The following is a 25,493-nucleotide window of genomic DNA, read 5'->3' as shown; positions in this document are numbered from 1 at the left end:
GTTAGAGATATTAAATATATTTTATTATTTGTATATTCAGTTCAACACTTTATTATCAGTGGAGTAATATGTGTGAATTATATACTTTTACTTGCTCAAACAATAAAATGCATTGTAATTTTGTTTCATTTATGATTAGACCTAATTGTTCAAGAAATACGGCTGTATTACGATGGAAACGAAGACGGGAGACACCTGCCCTCCCTCTAGGCGCGTTTGGCGCTGTCGTGGATGTGGGCGATGCTGATCGTCCATTGGATATCGGCACTGGGGCAAACCCACTGGATTTCTGAATGGAGCCAGTTGAGGTCTGACAGATGAGCAGCGCTAGGGACAGAAACGCGGAGCTGCTGGTCAAGAGCTGTCGGCAAGTTCACGGGCGGGCGCAGGTCGGACATTTCGGCTAGTTCGCGCGACTTAACCTTGCTCTTGGAGACCTTCTCAAGAAGTATGTGCACGGCGATCAGATACAGCTGACGCTCTCTGGATACTATTTTTGGACATTTCAGCAAAAGAAGAGGAAGCGTTTCAAAGGTCCAGCATTCAGAGCCAAAGGAAATGGATGCGTCAAAATGTATCTTTATTTTAACTTTGAACTACTACTTGTCCAATACCGTGAGTACTAACTTCCGTTTTGTATAGAACAAAACGTGACATCAATGCGCTGAAAAAAAATCCTTAGTTTCCTGCCGTAGGGATTGCTGATGAAGAAAGGAAGAAATATGTTGGATTAACGCGTTTAGTAGGCTGCTATAATGTACTGACTGTTTTTCAAAAGAGTTTCAAATTATTCTAACCATTAAAGGCAGTTTAAAACGTAGCGGCGTGTATAGTGACAATACATATGTTTCTTTAAAATATTAATTAACTTTCCCTTATTTTACTTTTATTCGTTTACACGTATAATCCGGTACATTATATTGATGACCGGATATTTTGACAGAATGTATTCATATTATATAAGTTAGTATAGTGTGGCGATGCTTTGAATCATTTGTCTATCGCTAATAATAAAAGTTGAATAAACAAGGAAATAAACCATAAAAACATACCAATCATCACATTTAAAATATGAATGCCATTGGGGGCTATAGCTGCGTATATAGTACTGCAAGAAAGAAACCTAGACGCAAGATGGGCGTTTAGTAAATGTAGGTACGTTATTCCGAGGTGTGCCCTTTACAATGTTTGTTGAAAGGATTAGGAGACATGAGTCGTATATTAATGAACTGAAATAAACTTTTATATAACAATTGAACACTGCAGAAAACATGCGAGTTTTCCTCCATAGTTGACTAGCCTCGGTTGCATCGTTGCCTGTGTTCATATAGTGTCATCCTCACTAACGCGACACATGCGTTTTACATAATTCTGTATCATTGTCTTTGGAAAACTCACAGAACGTGTTAAATCTACAGTTTGTAGAACGGTTTCATATAAATCTACTTCGTAAACGGGCTGTGTGTAAAGCAAAACTCATTGCAGGCACGACCACCTGCGTAAATACTGAAGTAAGTAGCAACAATGCGCATAACGTTCGCAGTAGCTAAGACAACAGCCGAACTTGTTAGAGCAAAATAAGCTATGGTCAATGACAGATATAATTTTTGTGACATAAACAGCAATTTAAAGTTTTCACCACGAGAGCAGGCTGCCTGTGACACAGGCACGCATTCATACTGGGATGGCTTCATTGTACCTTATAAACCATTAACTATTTTAATGCTAAATGCATCATTTCAGGCTATTAAAGTTCTTAATTCCATAGAAATTAAGAAATTAATAGAAAACACTGACGAATTGCCTTTGCTTGTAACATTTACCTGGTATATCAAAGAACGCTACCTCCAATAGGCAAATAATGGAAAATGATTTATACTAACAAATAATTCATTACGTTTTGTATAATAATAATCTAGAGCCCCCGAAGGTACATATCCACATGAGAAGGGAAATTCCCGTACTGAATATACATAATTTCGTAAATGCAGTTTTTTGATCTGCATTTACACAATGACAAAACCATCTCTGTATATAGATAAATATTAATCCATTTATTTATTTATTTGCTTTAAAAATGCCTAAAATTCTCGTCCTGCTAAAAGACAGGGCTTGATTTTGATTTCCAAATAATGTTTTGCCTCCGCTAACGCTGCCAGAAAATTGCATACAGATCAGCACTTCTGGGGCACAGACGGCATTTGGCAGCTTTTTATGTGGGCTGGTTGAACTGGTCATTTGAATAACAGACGATCGAGTTTCTTTGTGTCAGCGCTTGCAGTTTAAAAGGCCCAGCAGGCTGAGTCCCATTCTCAAACAAGTGTCATATTGTGGCAATATTAACAAGTTTGCAAGATCCAGAGGCATTCATATTTTCTACCCTGTTATCCAATCTATGGTAATTCATCTATCAACAAGGAATTACTTCCCAGTTCAGTAGTTTACTGTGACAGAAGTAAGTAGAATTCAAATGTAATTTAAGTTTAATATAACTGATTATAGAAGCATTTTTCATATGCCCTAATGTTTTCAGTGGCATATAAGGACAGATAAATGATTGGATGGATGGATGGATGAATGTATTTTATTCAATATGACTAGGCGATTCTTTTGTTACAGCAGCAAACATAAATAAGACAGCAGCACCAGAGTACACATATATTATTGTAGGAAAGGAAGAATTTAAGATAAAATAAAATGAAATAAAATAGAAAACAGGATGCCCACGTGAAATCAGTCACATTAGTAATCAGACAGATAGGTAAGGGCATCGGAATAATCTACTATAAACAATAGTAATTAGGATAGCTGTAAGTGTCAAAGGTTGTGCAAGTATGGAACATTAAATGAACAATACAATACAGTATCAGGTGTGTTAAATTAAGTCTGTATCTAAGCTCTGCAGGGTGATGGATCTCCAGGAGCAGGAAAGAGCAGACATGGTGTATAAGATACATGGAAGAAACCCTGGGGAGCACTTAGGAGGGTCTTCGCTTGACTTTTAAACAGAGACCCCACCCTGACAGAAAATACGGAGACGTGCAGGCAATTCTGGCCATTCTCCTCTCCGTCCCATGACTGAGGGCACCCAATCATGCTGTCAGGCAGACATACGATTAAAATAACATTCTGACATCAGGCTGCAAAGCGCCAGCAATGAGAATGAAAAGCAGCAAGCAGATAAAGAAGTTGGGGTGACATCATGGATGAGGAAAGGAGGGTCCTCCAGTGATTTGACACTCAATGGATCGGCTTATTGGTGAAACAGTAATCTCTGTGTGGAAAAACCTGACAGCCCAGCAGCAGCAATTAAGCAATTAAGACGTTATTTATAGGCAGTGAATGTTTGTTTTTTCCCCATGCTTCTGGAGCTGTGGAACATGCCAGTGAATTCCAGGACACAGCTCTGCAGATATGCCCACTTGTCGCTCGTCCTATGGCGAATCCCCCCCTCTTTGACACTGAAGCCCACTGTGTGATTCTGTTCACGGTGACATCTGTGTTTTCATACCACCTCTTGTGAGTAAGTTTCATAGCTGCTGCCTTGTCATAAGATCTGGCTACTTGCATCGCATTATTTGTTGGAATATTGTGTAGCTCAGTGGGTTGGGGAATTTGTGCAAGATAGTGGATTCAAAGCAGGCAGCTAGTTTAGTAATCGTATAACCGCCAAACACTTGAGTGAGGCTCTGAACTCAAATTGCTCCAGGGGTGCTGGATGCTAACTGGGCCTGCCTCGTGTCTGCAAGCTTTCCCCATTAGTTTGTTGCTATACATTTTTGGATTTCAGGAGGAGTATGAGTTAGGCAAATGTGATATTAGTTTATCCTTTTGAATGTGTACACGTCTGCAGGAATGATTCATCAGACACTTAAAAGAGCAAAGTAATTTTGTAAAAAAAATAATCAATGTATAAATAAATCAAGGTCCAATCAATTAACATAAATGGGTAACATATAGATTACAGTAAGGGCTTGGATCGCTCCCAAAAACAGAGGACATTCACATTTCTTTGGACAAGTGTTGGCACTGCTTGTATAATATTTTATTTTTGGCCGATAGCTTGGGCTACATGATTCAGGATGAATTGTATATATAGCCGTTTTGCATATTGAACATGCTCTCCTATCCATCTGTCTTAAGTTCCTCCTCAAGCTGTTGTCTAAAATTCAGATTTTGCTTCTGGCTGAATGCTTAAGCGACAAAGATGTCATTTCACTGATGAGAATCTCCGCGAAGCTACCCTTTTGTCCGGCTGCCATTTTGAAACTGAGTAAAAATTTACCTTGTTTGGTAAGAGAGGTCTATAATGGTAAAGAAAAGGCCGAGGATGACATAATCCGTATCGTCACCGGAGAATAATAGCAGCGTGCGGCTCTCCTGGTGCACGACGGCCTCCAGGCTTGCGGTATTTCAGAGAGAATGCTGCAATTCCGTGAGTCATCAGCCTTTGAAGGCACACTTTCTATACCTCCATCAAGTGGGCTCTGCCTGCTTGCGATTCTCTGCTCAAGGTCTTGAGTCTGAACGTTAGCGGTTGGAGCTTTTTAACGCCGATGGACGTATCACTGCGGCATCCTGGTGGAGCAGCGCCACAGGGCACACGGCTGAGCCTCCCGAGGATGCGGTGGGTGCACGTCTGAGCACGGCGTGCCGCCCCTGTCCCGCCACATCCGGAGCGCGTCCTCCATCTGTCAGTCGTTTCTCCCTCGTATTTATCTTGCTGGAAAACAGGGAGGCCCAGTGATCATATTAAAAAGTGGTTTTGAATAATGAAACATCAATTATTCTTGTTCCCTTTTTGGAACGTTAATGTGGAGCACATTCATTGGTCACTTTCCAGCCCACCACTCTTTTTTTATCGGGCTTCTATTGATTTACTGGGGCAGATGATCTATGAAACTGGCTCTCAAGAGCTTGCTTTTTATTGTTTTTCTTGACTCGAGCTGCGCTGTGTGATTCTAAGGCAGTGAAAGGTGACAGATATCTAACGGTGTACTGTACCCGGTATACATGCAATTCTTGTAATATGCATTCAGTATTCAGATAATTTTATTTATCATAGAAGGGCAATTCAGTTACACAACCAACGCGGTCCACATAAATAACACTCAATACAGAACAACTATGTGCATGTTAGGATAATTATAAACAGACAAAATGAAGCATTACATGAAATGTTAATATTGCAAATGTTATTTCAAGGATAATCTAATTAATGATATTATAATCACTTATAGTAGGAATTACAAAGCTATAGTTATACATTATGACTATGTTTCGATTCAGCTTAATCGCCATACGTCATGATTTTTTTTTGGCTGTAAGGTAGGAGGTAAGGTGACATGGTTCATGGAAAGCGCATATCATTTAAGACAACCAGCTGAGAGCAGAAGACTGTTGCAGGTAGGTTGTTAGGTTTATCTATCCTGTTTGCCCGTTGTGTTACCCGACTATGTCTCTTAATTATCAGTTATCCTGCCTTGATGGCCCTCCTGTGTTGACCCGGGTGTTACCCTTTACAGGTTAGGGCTTAGGCCCTGCCTGGTAAGTGGAGCATTTGTGGTGTTTGGTTGCTGGTGTTTTCCTTGCTGGCAGCAGTGTCCATGCCCTCCTTGTCCCCTCAACTGTCTTAATCTACCTTGGGTATTACTCAATAACCCACTAATACTCACATTTGCATCCAGCTTTCCCTGTGACATATGCATGGCAGAAACTTGTTTTTTTAAACAAAATCAAGCTTTGAATCCTACTCTAGCTCTTTGGTGCAAGGCGATATGTTCAGCTGAGACTGAACAGATGTACGGCATCTTTCCTTTTGGATGACTGTAAATCAGTGTTTCCCGATCTGGTATTTGGGGACACACAGAACGTCCACATTTTTGCTCCCAGAAGCTGGAATGGAGCAAAAATGTTGACTGTCTGGCAGGGAGCTCGGCGGGAGCAAAAACATGGACCAATTGTGGGTTCCCAAGGACCGGTTTGGGAAACACTGCACTAAACTAATGGCAGAATCCGGAGCTGGTTCTCTGTGAATCAAAAGTTTTACCTAAATGTATATAGTTAAGCAGCACTTTCAAGAAGTGTAACTTTCACTGGGGGTCATCTGTGACCATGAGATTAGAACAAGGCATCAGGCCTTAAATGTCTCTGCTACGTCTCCACACCTTGCCAACTGTTGTCATCCCACATGTGTCATCTTGTCTTGAGCTCAGAGCTGCATGAATGACTTTCATTTCATGGAACTCCATGGAAACAGCCTTCACTGTCAGCGTCAAAGCTGCCAACTATCCATTGAAATAGTGTCCTTGCACTCACGTCTATTAAATTGTACCAAAATAGTGATTCATGCTAAATCTTAGGAAATAATGGCAGCTGTTTGGTTGCCTTCAGAGATGTGCCCCATGGTCCTCGACTTCACCTCATGTTTTATTTTTCTCTGCCAGTTTCTGTTTTTTCAGTTCGGATGGCACAACAGGAAAATGTCCATCTTCGCATTTCAGGAATAGGCTGACGGATCGTTTGTGACGACTGCGATGACGATGTTCGATTTCACACGCACTGTATCCGCATGGTCAGATGTCATATGGTTGTTACGAAAATCTCTCAGCTATGAAGATATCAAAGCCTAATTCATCTTTGTTTTCCATTTTTCAAAGTAGACCGGAAACTTGGATGCTAAAGCCCTATCTTCAGAATTTACAAAGATTAATTTAACGTAAGAGAATCACACAGATATTGTGCATGATAACGTGCAACAGTCAGAATATTTCTGAATGACGTCTGGTGATATTTGAGGATTAGAGATATATCACACAGCAATAATCAGTTACTCTTTCCATTCAAACACTGCTCATGGTGTTTGAAGGAAAACTTGTAAATCTCCACAATAAGAAATAACTAAATCATTTATAAAAGCCAAGGCAAAGATTTTTGTTTTGTTTTTAAAATCTGTTATCTGCAAATCTCAAGTGTTTTTTTTTATATAAATGAGTATAACCCTCTTTAATCTGAAGTACATAGTATACTGATTTAATATGACAATTCCCCTTTGGAATACATTTGCATGTCTCAGTTAAGCATTGAATTTTTCTTCTCTGAAGTCAGAGGGCTGGTCACTGCTTTCCAGAAACATGCCTTAGGTATGTGAGTTTCCCTGTCACCATTCTGTTTTATATTCTTTAACCTATTTGTGATCTCCTGGGTGTGCTGCATAGCCAAAACCTATTACACCATTTCGAGGTACCTAGAGAGGAGCTGTTATCATTATGATGGATTTTGACTGTTACAATAATGTTAATGTAACATAAAATCATAGTATCCAGTATTTTATTGGCACGCTTCTTTAGCAGTGCACATAGTGTATCAATGTTTGCAGGTTAAGTAACCTATGCTATTCCACACTGATGGAAAAATGTGTTTATTCATTCTGAATTCATACATCTTTGCCTCAAGCGGAATACTTGGCAGATATCTTATTTTGGATTTATTGCGATAATGAAAAAAGTTTTTAGAATGGTTATTTGGTAGTGAAACTTTTTAACAAAGGATTGAGATCGGTGCTTCTGAGCCGTTAGGCTTCTCAGTAAATCGGTGGGTAGGCTGCTGTCAGGATAGTGCACGGTGATATGGACAGCAGGAATATCATACTGCTTTGTATCTATTGTTTTCCTTATTGTTAAAAATCTGACTCTCTATCTGATTTTTGCATATCTTTTTTCCCCCTCTTGGTAAATAGCAAACCGTTTTCATTTCCTTTCCTTCACATTCCCCATTAATAAACACCAGTTTGAATAAGATCATCTTGGCTTCTGGATTCCCTCTGGCTTCCTACACTAGTTTGAAAAACCCTGTGGTGTTTAAAACTTGTGTTTTGGTCCATTATCCCTCCTGCCCCCTTAAATGTAACATCTGTAGTTTTACACACTACCTGATATAACCCGAAGCCGTTTTTGCAGCTTTGGATGCTCTTGCGTCCTTGAGACAAACGGGACATTTCATGATCCTTTTGCATTAGATCTCCCACAAGGCCCATGTGACAAAGATCTGATCTGATCTGATTTAATCCCCAAAATTAACAAAAGTCCTTCTAAACAGTTACTTGCATAAGCATGTTTTTGGAATTCATCTGTGCCCAGAAGTGGGTGATTCACAATCAGCCGATAGGTGACCACATATACCGGACAGGAAATCTCTCCAAACACCCTGATTAGCCATGAGCATGTTGAACCACTTCAGCAGCCATGTGAGCTGCTATTTATACTGATCTCCTGGTGATGGGCTTTTTCACTCCAAGGATAATAAGGCTTTGCCAGATGAATAACTGAACACTGCAGAGATATTTCTGTGTTTATATGGACTCAGAACTCAAATGGTAACCATTACAGGCGTGCTCTGTGGGGGTCGAATACAGCATACCGCACCTTTTTAATAATTAGCCACTTTGACGATTTGCGTACAGCTCAAGGCTTCACACTGGGCTTGTTTTCATCTTAAACATTTTTCATTGTCAGTTTGAACTTACGACCTCTCTTTACATTTTGTATTGAAATACCTATGCATTTGAACCATCTAACACGCAATTAGGCTGCAGTAAACCTTTTTGGGGGAGGGTAACACTATCCCCCCCAGCTAGGATTAGAATCAAATAACCAGTCAAAGTAAATGGTGTTTGGAGGTGGAAGGAACAGCCTTTTAAATGCAGGATCAGACATGTCGGAGAGCACTAGGATGTTAGAAGATTCTAAAGGCTCCCATGGTAGTGCTGAAGCCGAAATGCGCACTTCTTGTTCTTGTTTAAGGATTTTATTTCCTGGTCCACAGACATGAGGGCTTAGGCTCTCAGGATCCCTTTATCCTTTATCTGTCATTGGTGAGTTTGTCCTGTTCTTCCATAGCTCTCTGGCTTTGCTTTTATCCTGGGGACTTTGTGTCGGTGGCTGTCAAGTTGCTTGTCAGTACTTTTTTTGAGGCACATGGCCAGACCTGCTGTGGTTCGTCGTTCTAGTTTATGTGTAAGGCGGTAAAATGCAAACAACAACAAAAAAAAGCACTGAAAGGCTTTAAATAAATTAAATATTGGCACATCTGTGATAACATGTGTTGTTCTCCCTGTGTGCTCAGATTTTTTTCCCAAAACTGAAGGACGAGCATTTAGGCCAGTTAGCATCTCTGAATTGCTTGTGCGTATGTGTGACTGTGTGTAAGAGTGTGTGCATGTATGTGCCCTATGGTAGACTGGTATCCCAGACTTCTGTGTGACTCTGTATAGAATAGATTATAATAATAATAGATTATATATTATTATTATTATAAAATGGATGGATGGAAATACTGGCAAATCTTTCTTTAAATTTCTAAATATTATTATTATTTTTTTAAATGCATGAGAATCCAAAGTTGTCCTTTTTCATTACTCCAATGGAATATGGATGTTTTGTATTCAAATTCCTTTACCATAAAGAATGGTATATGAGGTACACAAAAGTAATTGAAATTTCATTAAAAAGGCACAATTAACCCTTGTTTTTAAAAAAATATTTAATATATGGATGAACAAATTAGAAATCTATCTGTTTTCAAATGCAGTGTGACAGTGCAAAACAAATTATGAATAACAAATTGTTTTTATTTTTCTAACAGGTGCAGTCTGTGCAGATGTGTGACGTTGTGATTGAAATTGAAAAAGAGAGAAACCGGTGCCTGGAAGAGTCAGAGTCAGAGAACATCACCTCAGGTACACGTTGCTTGCTAAGGTTGCTTGCTGTCTACTGACCTTCTACATCTGAAGGTTTATGGTCTTCTAATGAGGACGAGTGCAGCTCAGAGTGTCTCCAGCATATGATCTGGAAAATGACAGATGGGAATGTGAAAATGTTCCATTTTTCTGTGGGTTACCTGACAAAGGGAGAGATGTCCACCTAGAACTGTTATGTATGCTCTCACTCACTCATGCTTGGCACCAAGCCTACCATGGAATTTATCAGCAGACGAGAAGAAAATGGGGATGAGGATGAAACTACTTGGGAACAATATGTCCAAAATCCCTGTAATTATAGACACACATTTGGCTATATTTAGGTTATTTACTGAGCAGCGGATCTCCTTTTCATATAATTGTTCCCAGCTGATAACCCTTCGCCCTGTTGCTGCTTGATACTTTGTTATATCAGCCATAGTGCAGGTTGGATTAAATATGTATGGCGACGGGCTTTAAATCAACCACAGCTTTCAGCCTAGTCTCTAAGCTCGTAAATTCACAATAGGGAGGGCTTACTCTCCATGGCCACTGGGAGCTGTAGGTTATGCAAAACCTCAGGGTTTGTATCGTAATGAATATTAAACCTGCAGTTGCTCGTTTGGCATGCTGTGGAGACAACCCTGAGATGGATATGGGGATGGAAGACGGAAAGATGAATGGATGGATGGATGGATGGATGGAAGCACAAACAAGCAAACAATGAGTGGCACTAATAAAAATTAACCAAGCACCACATGTTTGTCTGGTGAATTTTACCCACATCTTATTCAGTTTGTTCCTTTCAACCCTCTGCTTTTAATGGACTATAAATACACGCAGCATAAAGAGCAAACAAACAGGCACCTTTCTACATTTAAACAGGAGGCACGACTTCAGGCACGTCGTTTGTAATCACAAATCAGGTGATCTCTCTGACAAATGGGAACCAGGAATTCATACTCATTAATTTGACTGATAAACCTCGTGCTTATCTCTATAAAAATGCTGTATAATTAAATAGCCTGTGCAGCTTTCGAAGCCAGTTCTCTTCGGGCCTCCGGATTAACTCTTTAGTGATGCCTTGAAATTCAATGCTTTTTACTGGCATTGTGGTTATAAATAAATGAAATGTATCGTTTCTGAAATACAAATTACCCTTTGATGTAGTACTTTGGCTGGTCCTATTAATGGAATTGGCAGATTATGCATTCGGATGCTGGGAACATTTTAATTTTAAGGGCAAGGAGCGATTACAATAAATAAGTCCCTAAAGGAAACATAAGCATAAGAATTTATCAATTAGCATTAATCTTCCCCATAATGTACCTTAAGAGGTATTTTATTTACAGCAGGTCCACTTCAGACAGACAGCACCAGGTGAAGGTCCATCTACCTCAGACAGGTGTATTTCATTAAACTTCTAAAACTAATTGCACATCTTGTTGAACTTATAAAGTCATGAGCCGATTTCTACAGATTCTGTATTATTTGATCTTTTAATTCTCTTAATGTCTGAGATAATGACATTCTGGTTTGTCTAGGTTTGGCAGAGAAAGAAGTCCTAATTACTTAACACAAATGAAATTGATTATTTTAAAATATATACACCAAAGAAGTCTCTTAAAAACCATATAGATTCCACAGACCTTTGATACCTCCACACACACACACACACACACACACACTGAGCTTTTATAGGTGTTAATATAAGTGTAAGTTAAATATTACCATGCAATAAAAAGCTTAGCCCCACAAGGGATAAATATGTAATAATATACTTATAATGTGTGCGCCAGTTGGAATGGAGAGATAAAAAATGGATACCTGATTCCTGAATTCAGCAGCTCATACATATATCATGCTGTGGACTTTTGCTCCAAAAGTCCAATATATTAGAGAATCTCTTTATTTTTAAACTGCAAAACTGACTGCAGTGAAAACATTAATTAAAAATAACTTGCATTGAAAATGAAAGAATGATGTTTTAACCTTCAAGTAATTTGTGTGACAAAGTGAAGCGCGCTAAAAACACGCGTCGATGGACTTGTAAAGTACGGAAGCATTGCTAATTTCCGTACACCACCCAACGATTACATTTTTAAAGACCATGTTGTTTTCTTTGGCCACTTGAAGTCCACCTGGCCAGCAAGAAGTATACTCGGTCTTCCCCCACCAGGAGTGTTTACGCACTGGGTCAGAGAGTATCGTCTGAACTGGAAGATTTCAGTCTTTTTTAGTTACAGCCAATTACAACCTGCCTTGGAAGAGCAGCAGCAGTAGTTACGGGGTAAATATTTGATACAAGTAATCTTCTTGTTTAGTTTTCAAAAAGCTTACTTGATTTTAGCCGTTTTTTACCTTCCAGCGTTAATGATTAAACACCCCCCCCCCCTCTCCGATTTTAACTGACCTTCCTGATGTTGTATATTAATTAAATCACCCAGTGGCAACCTGTTTTGTACGTCGGCCTCTTATAAAGCCCTTGTGCCACTTTGATCTGGGTTTGATTGGGTTGCAATAACCAGGCTGACACAGGAATTTCTGAACACATGTTTTATCAGAATCTTTCCGTCAAGGTTATTTTATAAGCTAGTTTGAAATCAGCTAAAAATAACATCTCCATTACGAGGAATAATTTTAATTTATAGGAAAATGTGTAAATAATACAGAGATTTGAGTAAGATGTGCCATGACGTATACAGTACTGCAACTCAATTATATTTGCATTATTGTATTTACCTGCCTTACAGTAACCCTACAGCATAAACAAATTATGGTTAAGAAGGCACAGTATTATACACAGTACCTTAGTTCATAAAATCACTTGCTTAACAAATGCAGCACTTTCTGCATCATATTTCTGTATAGGTCTCACTAAACAACAGTAACGCTGTACATGTTAATACATATTAAAATGGATGGGAACATTTAAAATGGAATATCCATAAGTGTTACATTTGAAATGAAATATCTATACATTCAGACTGAACATGATGTTTCATATTGATTTTCAATAACAAGAAAAGTCTGAATTTGAGTACAAAATTAATGTTTTAGTTCCAATAATGGAACTGAATGAAACATGTTGTTGGGCCTGTGGTTAAGGAACAAGACAGGGCAGGGCAGACCCCAAGGAACTTCATGCTCATGACTATCAGCTTCAGAAAAAGTACTACCACCCAAAAGTATGAATTCTCAGTCCCCGCCGTCATCTTGTGCAGGTGGGATATATTTCTCAAAAGAAGTTTCAACTTAAGAAACTGTTTAGAGGGACATTACAGAATGTGCAGACTCAGTTGTCCCCAGTAAAGTGGATCAGTGGGTGACGCCGCTGTGCTTATGAGCAAAAGGTCACTGGTTCAGACTCTGTGGTTGACAGAGTGATCTCACTGTTGGGCCCTTCAGAAAAACCCTTAACCCCAGTCGCCCCACATATTTGTTGACTCTACTTTCTCAATAAACATACACTATATTGCCAAAAGTATTGGGACACCTGCCTTTACACACACACATGAACTTTAATGACATCCCATTCTTAATACATAGGCTTTAATATGGAGTTGGCCCACCCTTTGCAGCTATAACAGCTTCAATTTTTCTGGGAAGGCTGTCCACAAGGTTTAGAAGTGTGTTTATGGGAATTTTTGACCATTCTTCCAGGAGAGTATTTGTGAGGTCAGGCACTGATGTTGGATGAGAAGGCCTGGCTCGCAATCTCCGCTCCGCTAATTCATCCCAAAGGTGTTCTGTCGGGTTGAGGTCAGGGCTCTAGGCAGGCCAGTCAAATTCCTCCACACCAGACTCGCTCATCTATGTCCTTTTGGACCTTGCTTTGTGCACTGGTGCGCAGTCATATTGGAACAGGAAGAGGCCATCCCCAAACTGTTCCCAAAAAATTGGGAGCATAAAATTGTCCAAACTGGCTTCGAAAGCTGCAGCATTAGCAGTTCCTTTCACTGGAACTATAGGTCCCAAGCCCAACCCCTGAAAAACAACCCCACACCATAATCCCCCCTCCACCAAACTTTATATTTGGCACAATCCAGTCAGGCAAGTAACGTTCTCCTGGAAACTGCCAGACCCAGACTCGTCCATCAGATTGCCAGACAGAGAAGCGTGATCAGTCACTCCAGAGAACACGTCTCCACTGCTCTAGTGTCCAGTGGCGGTGTGCTTTACACCACTGCATCCGATGCTTTGCATTGCACTTGGTGATGTAAGGCTTGAATGCAGCTGCTCGGCTATGGAAACCCATTCCATGAAGTTTTCTCTGCACTGTTCTTGAGCTAATCTGAAGGCCACACTAAGTTTGGAGGTCTGTAGCTAATGACTCTGCAGACAGCTGGAAACTTCTGCACACTGTGCGCCTCAGTATGCCTTGTCCTCGGCCCTCCCTCTGGATTCCCAGATTGCACCTTGTAGATCTGTCCACTAAACCTAGTGTGCACCTGAACACATCCCAACACGCTTAGGACGTTATGTAGGAGCAACAGCTTCAAATAACCCCCACAAGCATTCCGAATGCAACATTCCTCCAACCTGCCCTCGCCCAACAACAACTATTTACACTGCTGCTAATACTTATCCACATGACTGCTGCTAATTAAAAAAACTGCACTCTTTAATGCTGCTAAAAGAATATGTGATTTCTCATTGTCTCATTCAGCTTGATACCATCTGTATTGTATATACAGTATTATTATTTTGGCGCCCCACCCTGGGTTATTCCCTGCTTTGCATCCATAGTTTCTAGGAAAGGCTCTGGACTCCTATGACTCTAGACAACACTAGTGGATATAGAAAATGGATGGATGGATTGTTTTACATTTTATTTAATTATTTTTTCTCATTTTTTATAAAACGTAGTATACAGAGTTTGATTGTAAATGTACAATGACAATAAAGATATTCTAATTCTGATTTATTGTGCCGACAGGCTGCGAGGGCATGTGGGACGTCGTTGCCTGCTGGCCCCCCGCCCTCGTTGGGGAGATGGTTACCATACCCTGTCCGGATTACTTCAGCTACTTCAGTAACGAGCATAAGGGTAAAACAGCTTTTGCTTCACACATCAAGCCCCTACATGTAATAACAGTATACACACCCTAATTCGGTTCATTTTTATATAGCGCTTTTTCCAGCACGATCGGCCAAAAACCACTTAACATCCAGTGACAGTTTAGGGTAACAGTGGTATAAATATATTGTGAGTCAAAGCCAGAAGACAATGGAGGACATGAAACAAATCAAAAAATTAACCTCTGTGGGTCCAAGGTCAGTTGACTATACTCCCCCCCACCACCCAGCAATACACAGACCATAAAACTCCTTGTACTTGGAATAAGGACTAGGCATGATTCCATTCATTCCATGACTGGGTTTAATGGTCTATACAATAACTGTGCAAAATGATACAGTGTGGAAGAGGATGGTGATGGTCTCACTTTCTTACAAGTTACTATTCACAAGAAAATGTTGTTGTTATACTCGAGATTTGCAATAGGAGAATAAAATCAGTTTTACCAGTGCTTCTCTGGGGTGGCACAGTAGTTGCTCTGTTGCCTCACAGTTCTGGGATCAGGGATTTAGTCACCAAATGTTTTCCTGCATGTTCTCCCCGTCTCGTTGTGGGTACTCCCCTTACTCCCCGGTCCAAAAAAATGCTGAGGTGAATTGGAGGTACCGAATTGTATATGTGTGTGTGTGTGTGTGTGTGTGTGCGTGTGTACATGTGTGTGTGTGTGTGTGTGTGTGTCAAAACGGTTAATTGGAGTTACCAAATTCTGCATGTGTGCATGTGAATGATGTGTGAGTGCATGTGAATGATGTGTGAGAGCAGGGTTCACGCCCTGCTCTGGGTCGTCCTCTGCCTTGTTCCCACAAACTCTCGACTCCCTGTGACCCTGAATAGGACATGATTTACCGGTGCATGATGGGTGGTGATGTGAGGGTTAAGCAGACATATACCTATGATCTGTGATTATTGTATAATAGAAAGAAACACTACAGCTATGTGGTGGGCAAGGAATGGCCACAAAGCACGACATGTAAACATAGCCTGTTTCTGCTGCCAAACAGCGTCCAGACATATAACATCCATCTTTTAATCTCCAGTCATTGTTTTAGTTACACATTTATAAGATTGGCAATTTATCATTTATTTTTAAGATATATTACTCTGCGGAGATAATGGTGTGAAAGTATTGCCAAAAATTTAATGCCAAACAGAGTCGGGATAATTCATGCTATAGTCAGTATCTTATCACTTTCCATATAGAAAGCCAAATGCTCCATTTAGCAAATTGAACCGGCATATTTTAAAGATGAAAAAGGCAGATGAAGCCATTCAGTATAGTAACACAAATATAATAGTTCTAAATTTTGTTTAATTTTAACTATGTTGTTTGTTTACACGCATGTAATATTTTTGATGCGGTTATGCATACGTAAAATTTGAATAAAATCTTTATAAGAATCACATAGGGAACAAGCTGTGAAATCTCAACAATTCTTTATGAGGTAAAGCGGCATAAGTAAAGCCTCACAGCCTATAACTGTAGACCCAGCGTGTGACAAGCAAATTGACTGTTGTAATGAAATTAGACTAGGCTGATGCAAGGTGTCTCTTACCGCTCCCCGGACCCCTGCAGAAATGTGTAAATGATAGCAGGTCATATTTAATTGCATTGCACATTTATTCGACTTAGCATTTTTTTTTCCTTCATGGGACCTGTATTGTCAGTGAACGGGAGTTTCAGTGCTTATTATTACAGATCTGTGTTCCAGAACAAGAGAATGATTTTGATTTGATTACAGGAAATTGCTGTTTTGTGCAGATAGCGAATATATTTGTGGATTGGAATCAAGCAGCATTTGTTTTCTCTCACTGAACTGCAGAACTGGGAAATTTTAATGCATTTAACGCAATTTTAACTTGCATTTTACTCTTCCCTTGTTTATGGGCAATAAACAGCAAAACAACAAAAATAATAATAATAATAATAACAAACAACAACAACAACCATATTACTACCACTACAACTAATAATAATAATGATAATAATAATGATGATAATAATAATATACATGTGTATGTATATAAATGGCAGGTATACCAATTAAACTAAAATGGGCCCAGGTAAATGACCCAGCTTGGGGTGTTTTTACCCCAGTATTTGTAGCTTGTCCCATGGCAACCCCTCCTAGTACAGGGAGATTAATTAACAGGGGAATGATTAATGGCTGTGATGTCAAGGGCAGGTCATCGACCCAGGGGCGTGACTGATGGAGGAACCCGGCCCTTATTTTCCTGTTGATTATGGCCTGCCTGCCATGTACCCTGGTGTTTCTACGCTACTTATCGATGTTTATCGTTTATTTTATGCACATGTTTCAGAAACTGGCTCACAGGGGGTGTAAATGAACAACAAAAGGGAAACACACAACCAAAGCCTTCAAGGACTAATTGTAAATTATAGCCACCTGCTTTCATGCACATAGGGTTATATACGATGCCAGTGTTAAGTACAAATAAAAGCTGTGTTTTCACACAAGCGTAGTGGGCAACCATTGCTGCGTCTGCCCGTTTCTGTAATTAGTCCATGCCGGGTATTAATTATTGATGGCAGTGTTAGCTGGACAGCAGAGTCCATTAAAACCACTGCAAACTGGCTGTAAAAAAAATGGAATGAATCACTGTTCAAGTAAGGTCAGAAAGGCTGGGATTGCGTGCCTTCTCAGGCGTATGGCAGCATAACCTGGCTGAATTCAGGCGATGCTGTTATGTAGGAATACGGAACGTTAAATAAAGGTTAACACGACACCCAGAGTGCGTACTATTGAGGTTGGCTTTGCCATGGATTGGTGTTACTAACTTTTTATACGCCTGAATGCAGCCACCTTGAGGTACCATGGCAGACTGTTATTTACTGTACGTTTAAGTAACGATATGGCACCACTGCTCAGTTTTACTGCCAGCAGACTATTCTGTATAATTATGTTTACAGCTTACGGTGTTTGTTTCTCTGTTGCTACCAATCCTGCACTCATTTTATTTATTTATGGGCTATAGCCTGAGTGTTATTTAGATCTTTTCCATATTCCATATGGATGAATTGTCAGATTTACGAAGTAAATTTCAGTGAATTTCAGTCATAGAGTTCCTTTGATCTTTGATCTCATCTATTTATTAAATAATTGTGGGGGAAAAGATGCACAGGCAAGCTCACCATCTCTGTGAATTTTATCTAATAAATGTTATACAATTATCGGTCAGTACTTCAAATGAGTTGTGAGAATCATATAAAGGAGACTAAATTATAAAGTTAATTTGCAACCAAAATAATTAAACAATTACCATCTTCATATGACTTGTTGTACCTTATTAACCCTCATGAAAGTTTCCAGTTGCAACAGCAAAAAGGAATTTGGGCTGGCTTGGTTTTGAAATGGCTGTCACTTATTTTTATTATGCTGTTTCTAGGATGAATGTTGTTTTTGTTTTTTCAGTGATCTGCTTTGCGCTCTTCTGATTATCTAGATTAATCTGAGTTTTGAAAACTTCTCTCCATCCTACTTTCCACATTGTTGCAGATGTGTGTGCATACAAAGAAACTAGAACAGAAACATGCCACAGTATCGACATCCTTGTGTCGTGACCCTGTAATTTAAAATGTCAATAAAAATGGCAGCCAGTTTACGTTCATGCTTGTACTATCGATTCAGGGAAAAAAAAAACTGGAGGTTATTTTCTGTGATATTAAACATCTTGAAAACGTTGTTTTGATTGCTTTATGACTGACATGTCATGCTTCTGCTCAGAAGTGGGATTAAGGAGGAGGGAGTGAAGAGCCAGAATGATACATTTGCCATGAGGTGAACAACAGAGAACATCTGTGATGGTTCCCAGATGCCATGTCTGCGCTCTTTTGTGGCTTTTGGGGCTTTGATGTGAGATAAATCTCCAGTTCAATATATTTTACTGGCAGAGTTATGGGAGATCCTGTCAATTGTTTTATTTTTTTATTTTGTTTTATCTCTATTTTTTTTTTGGGTGGGGGGGAGAGTCATAACCAGGAAAGAGAGAGACAGAACAGGGAGACAAATGTGAAATGTGATGCGTAAATGAATATTTAAGGACTAAACAAATAGCTTTTTTGTTTTGTTATTTTTGTGACATTTTAGATTTTCTGACAGAGCTTTAACAATTGCGATTACCCAGATTTTAAAAATGACTATGTAAAGATGCGTAATCACAGTATCACCTCTTCCTGTGTCCCAGGATAATTGTATAATACCGGACACAACCTAAGCACCATGTGCCATTTTCTGCCCATCTATAATGTCCCTCTGGATTACGGGTCATCAGAAAAAGACACTGTTTCAGGAACGTCACCTTAGAATATTTATTCTGTTTTACTGTCCATATGAAGCCCAAAGTTCCGAGTTAAAATCGAGTTTATTTGTGGCTATGATATTACTTTTGTGCACAAATGTGTGCCTGCATGGTCATAACTGTGACATGAAATCTTTAGAAAGCTGCAAGCAGGCCAGTAAAATGGTTGCGAAGTACTGTTTTCGGTGACATATTCCCCTGTGGTGTGACCTGCACGTGACCCGGATAGTGCATCTTCTAAGCTGATAAATCTCGAGGCCTTTTAGTGAAAGCAGCTAAGAGCTGTCACATCGTAAATTATACAGGAACTGAGCCACCAGTAGTCCCAGCACATGGATGTTAAGGCTAGAGGGGGGGCTTTTAATTCATTGCTTTGTCTCCTCCCTAATTTGCTTCCTTTCTGTTTGTTGGATGAAAGTGGGGTATACTTTCAGATTTCCTGAAAATGCTTGGAAAAATTTGAACAATAGCTGGCAGTCAGCTAGCGTTTAGCACCTGATGATGATTTGTCATTTTGAGAAATACTGGAAATACTGAGAGGAAGACTGCTGTCCAGGTGAATACCCCCCGATGGCCCCTGAGCAATGCAGACAGACTGTTTTAGATTGGGACATAATCTGTATTCCGCATTTTCATTTAATGTCCCAATTTCCTGTTTACACTCCTCTCTTTTGGAATCTGGCCTCTCAACAAAATGAACAGGTGATTCGCGTTTACCCTTACATTCTGGATTGTTCCATCATATGTTCCAGTGAGGAAAGACGTTCCCTGAGCCAGATTTAGAAGTGGTTTTAATGTCTTTGGTAATGACATTGTTTTATGATCATTAATTTCACACAGTGGTTTTAAATATGGGTGAAACGTCCTTTGACATTTTATTGGTTTGGTTTTGTTCGTACTGATCAGCGTTGGTGCAGTTAGTTATCCAGAGCACAACATATATTTTTCTGTATCACTGCTTTTTAATTGCAGTTTTGCTTAACTGTTTCACATCTGATGATATTTTGTTGACTTAATACTTGAAAAGGACATTTTTGATGTTACTAGCATTTGTTCTTACTATCAGGCCTACATTTCCTGTTTTATTTCTTTCTATCACTTTCTCAGATTGTTTTTAATATTTTTAGTTAGATCTCTTTCAATATAGTATGTCAGTCAGAAAAGAGGTTTGTCGAATCAATTGTGAGATATCACACTGAAGCATTTTCCCACTGTTAATATGACCCTGCAGTGTTTTTATACAAGCAGAATATGCACATAAGTACTTTCAAAAGTACTTTTTTGTATTTCTGGGACCAGACTTTGACTCCCAGACATGGAGTAATTGATCTAATGCCACGTTTGGTGACCCGAGTAAACAGTCACTCTCGAATCCCATTGCAGTAGTGCTGTTGACTCATCGTTTTGGAGTTGATTATTTTCTCTTTAGCTAAGGTTCCTTCCAGCCTGTTGCCTTTCGAAGGGTCTGTTGCTTTCAAGAGGCTCTCTGCTCAGTGGTTCATTTTTAATGTAATGGTTTGAAAAAATGGGTGGGCACATGCTGAAGGGGATTGATCACTAGCATGCACACTAAGAAAATCGATTTATTGTGTTAGTCCGACTAAAACCGGACTTTTAAAGTACATGTAAACATGTTAGTCCGACTGAAATCACACTAAGCTGAATTTCTCTTAGTCGGACTAAGACACTCATGTAATGCGATTGAGAGTCAATTTACTCCTGCATGTATACGTTCAATCGGACTCAAACTGGCCGAGGCGTTCTGTGCATGCTCCACGGTCTACCCCCCCCGGGCTTTTACCCAGAAGTAACAGAAGTGTACCAAAATGTATGGCTCTGTAAAGCTATCCAATTCACCACTCAACTAAAGGGCGCTTTTCCACTGCACCAGGTACCGTACTTTAGGTACTTCAAGAAGGTACAAAAGTACGGTACTTCATGGTGTTTGATTTCCACTGGTGTAAAAACCAGCACCATATGACATTACAATGCAAGGCATGGTATTTTGTACTGAATTTGAAAAATGACTGTAGTAAATATAAATATAAATATATATATACACTCACCTAAAGGATTATTAGGAACACCTGTTCAATTTCTCATTAATGCAATTATCTAATCAACCAATCACATGGCAGTTGCTTCAATGCATTTAGGGGTGTGGTCCTGGTCAAGACAATCTCCTGAACTCCAAACTGAATGTCAGAATGGGAAAGAAAGGTGATTTAAGCAATTTTGAGCGTGGCATGGTTGTTGCATACGGGCCAGTCTGAGTATTTCACAATCTGCTCAGTTACTGGGATTTTCACTCACAACCATTTCTAGGGTTTACAAAGAATGGTGTGCAAAGGGAAAAACATCCAGTATGCGGCAGTCCTGTGGGCGAAAATGCCTTGTTGATGCTAGAGGTCAGAGGAGAATGGGCTGACTGATTCAAGCTGATAGAAGAGCAACTTTGACTGAAATAACCACTCGTTACAACCGAGGTATGCAGCAAAGCATTTGTGAAGCCACAACACGCACAACCTTGAGGCGGATGGGCTACAACAGCAGAAGACCCCACCGGGTACCACTCATCTCCACTACAAATAGGAAAAAGAGGCTACAATTTGCACGATTTGCATGTTGCCTGGTCTGATGAGTCTCGATTTCTGTTGAGACATTCAAATGGTAGAGTCAGAATTTGGCGTAAATAGAATGAGAACATGGATCCATCATGCCTTGTTACCACTGTGCAGGCTGGTGGTGGTGTAATGGTGTGGGGGATGTTTTCTTGGCACACTTTAGGCCCCTTAGTGCCAATTGGGCATCGTTTAAATGCCACGGCCTACCTGAGCATTGTTTCTGACCATGTCCATCCCTTTATGACCACCCATCCTCTGATGGCTACTTCCAGCAGGATAATGCACCATGTCACAAAGCTCGAATAATTTCAAATTGGTTTCTTGAACATGACAATGAGTTCACTGTACTACAATGGCCCCCACAGTCACCAGATCCCAACCCAATAGAGCATGTTTGGGATGTGGTGGAACGGGAGCTTCGTGCCCTGGATGTGCATCCCACAAATCTCCATCAACTGCAAGATGCTATCCTATCAATATGGGCCAACATTTCTAAAGAATGCTTTCAGCACCTTGTTGAATCAATGCCACATAGAATTAAGGCAGTTCTGAAGGCGTATTAGTATGGTGTTCCTAATAATCCTTGACAACATACAATGAGTGTATGTTTAAAAGTCAGTTTAAAGTTTACCTCCCCTGCTTTTGAATGGACGCTGCATGCTTTCTCCGAGACAATCATAATCATTTTCATCCTTGCTGTTTAAATAACTCCTTGATGGGTTTGTGAGACATTTATGTTGAATTCCTTTTTGTTTCATAAATACCCCAATATTTATTACGACAAAATCACATTGCAATATTTGAAAATTTTCCAATACCCTGCTGTCATAGTATATTATGCAAAATACTTTATTTCTTGTTATGCTATTCTGATCTTGTTATATCTGTTCTTCTCTCCAGATCACAGCTAAAGCTTGTGTCACTTAATTTGTCCATGCAGCCATTATAATTTCTTATTTCTTTATGTCTGTGGTGTAAGGGGTCAACCAGAAAAAGCCCAATACTAACAAGCTGAAATACAATCAGTTTGGGGTGAACTGCCTGTTTAACAGCTCTATAGAGTTTAAGTCAGGGGATTCTGGGGTCCAAGTTACCTGTCACAGCATCCATGTCAGCCATGTCGTTCAGCTCAAATCAATAAATATCAATAGCTCTGGAAACCTCTTCTGATCTATATTTGTTCAAGATTAGTTATATATTACTACGAAGCCCCTAAGAGGTCGGGGTGAAAAAATATTTTTTGAAATAGTTTTCCGTCACTAATAATAACTGTAGCTACTGTGTCCGTTTACAGTACGACTAATCCACCAATAAGTATTAATTTAAACGATACAGGTATGTCCAGTTAAGTGTGCTTTAAGCATTACACTATGGGGGACAATGTACACCATGTAACTTTAATGCATGTGTTTTTATACATATCTATTAATGTTGGAACTGTGTCAATTTACCACCAGTAACTGTAAACAAGACATCAGGGCTATTGAACGTGATGTGCACACACAAACATTATTTAGGTTTATCCTTGCCATCAAGTTGCAGCAAATAATAAGTGAGCAAGTGTAGCAGAACTGCAAAGCTATTGCGAGAAGCTTTCCCCAATTTGAACTTGTCAGGGCTTAGTATATTCCACCTGTGTGTTGATGGTTATTGATTTATTCTCTATTGATTCTATCTGAAGTCCACATCCATTTTATAAAAGCCCTATTTCTTCCTCTCTGGTCCTGTTTGCCGTCCGCCCCGTAGGAAATCTACCACTTCGCTTCCCTGCGCCCCTGGTGCATAAGCAAAATGTTAATGAAGAACATTCATTTGACGAGAGTCTTCTATGACTTTGGAATGGAACTTTCTGGTTGTTCTTAATTTCCTGCTCAATGCATTGTAGTGAATTTTCCTGCTCAAACAGAAGTTCATGTAGCATAATTCTGAGACAGACAACCAACAGGCCACAGATCAAACTCTGACTTTTGTTTGAACTTGAGGAAAAAAGATGGAGGTAGGGTATGAGGTACACAGACAAAAAAATACATAAATCAAAAGATTTCTTTTGCTACTGAGGTCTTTAATCTTAAAAATTTGTGGATGATTTTCTAACCTACTGTCTGAAATGCTCTGTATCCTATTAGAACCTGCTCCAGGAATGTCCTGGAACAGGTTTCCCTAATTCTGTCTTTGGTAACCCTCAGACAGCATACCTGAGCTATCAAGCAATCAAGATCACAGAATTTCTGGTACAGGTGTTTCGGGAGCTGGGAGGGAGCAATAATAACTGTCTGGGGGTCCACCAGGACTGGTTTGAGAAACAACAGGTACCAAGGTCATTAATATGAGCAATTGATGTCTTTATAGTAAAATCCTTGCTCTCTTGTTTTGCCTGATGATGAAAGACCTCCTTCAATCATCCCTTATTGATTGCTGGTGCTGGTTACAACACAGCAGTAGGTTTTCTATCTTCAGAATCCCTGTTCAATATGTCAGATGCAGATGACATTTGAAATCCTATGTCTGACTCTGTAAATCGTGTTAGACTCTTACTAGACTATAGTAATTAGATTCTTAAAACTGCCACATTTCATAATCCTCAAATTGTGTTGTAGGTTGGTAATCAAACATTTTGAATAAGCATGATTTCATTTTCTGAGAACATTGTGCCGTTTTGGATACACAAATCAAAGGGTTCACCTGTAGACATGTCCAAAGGACAAGACTTGAATTTTAAATGACAGTGTCCAGAGATACTGAATATATTTGACATTATTCTCTGAGTATCCCTGTTTGTTTATAGGTCTTCCTGCACCGTAATACTGCCTCTATAAGGAGATGTTCCACACGGGCACACCGTGTGTAAATCTGTGTAAATGTGTCACTGCACTGGTCTTTCTGGGGCAAATTCATAACTGAGAAATCTTTGATTTATGCTATGACCCTATAATAAGAAAAAAAGCAATAAAATGTCTCCACATCAGTCTTGCTTGACATTTTTCATCCTATCTGATGTCAACAGCATGGTATTTCTTCTTTGTTTTTTTTTAAACTCTTTATTTGAAGCTGTCATCTACAGTATAATGTACTGTAGATACCTTCATAATGCATTATAATGGTCGGTATAACAATAAAGAATTACAACATCTTATATTGACAGTGATAAATCATAGGAGTTGATTATAATGCTTCCTAAGCACCATTGAAGCTCTCCTGTATATTGGCCAACATAAGAATTAACGATGCATTATGAGTGTATCTACAGTGCATTATAGATGAGAGCTTTATAAAGCATTGATAATGCATAATATGGCTATAATGTGTTATGCCTTTTTATAAATATTTAGAGTCATGTTTATAATGCTTTATGAATACATTATAATGTATTGTGAATGGGTTCATAGATTCTTATACTTATAGACATGGCATTCATAGAAAGTGTTTTTAATCCATTATCAAACACTTTGTAATTGAATTGCATTTGGGAACAAATTTACCAAATATCGATATCAGCCATTCTTTTTTTAACTTTATAAATGATTTCTAGTAATGTTTTACTATATACATTATAGGCCTATCAAGAATTAAAGTAGACGTGTTAAAATGTACTGTACTTTATTTTGGCACTTGGTCCTAGCTGAAACACTTCAGAATAAAATGTGCACCTTGTTCCTCCACTGTGTTCCAAAAACGATAAACCACGTCTCCTATGGGAAAATATACATTTCTTTTTAGTGACCATATAATTGTGCAC

The 25,493-nt window shown here is 39.3% G+C and overlaps 1 protein-coding gene across 3 annotated transcripts in view; it reads left to right on the top strand.

Moving 5' to 3' along the window:
* Positions 1 to 219: 219 nt before the first annotated feature.
* LOC111849743 (vasoactive intestinal polypeptide receptor-like) overlaps positions 220 to 25,493 on the top strand; it is a 60,886-nt gene continuing 35,612 nt past the window's right edge. Inside the window, exons 1-3 of one of the 3 annotated variants that reach the window (XM_023822889.2) lie at positions 220 to 615; positions 9,643 to 9,736; positions 14,676 to 14,786. In XM_023822889.2, coding sequence (XP_023678657.2) covers positions 559 to 615; positions 9,643 to 9,736; positions 14,676 to 14,786 — 262 coding nt within the window. In that variant the 5' untranslated portion in view covers positions 220 to 558. Of the gene's footprint in view, positions 616 to 8,763; positions 8,873 to 9,642; positions 9,737 to 14,675; positions 14,787 to 25,493 lie in introns of those variants that run through there. The other 2 variants (XM_023822888.2, XM_023822890.2) reach the window with 2 other exon arrangements.

The sequence above is a fragment of the Paramormyrops kingsleyae genome, chromosome 4 (assembly GCF_048594095.1).
Source record: "Paramormyrops kingsleyae isolate MSU_618 chromosome 4, PKINGS_0.4, whole genome shotgun sequence".
Classification (NCBI taxonomy): Eukaryota; Metazoa; Chordata; class Actinopteri; order Osteoglossiformes; family Mormyridae; genus Paramormyrops; species Paramormyrops kingsleyae.
This window is presented reverse-complemented; position numbering and strand designations above follow the sequence as displayed.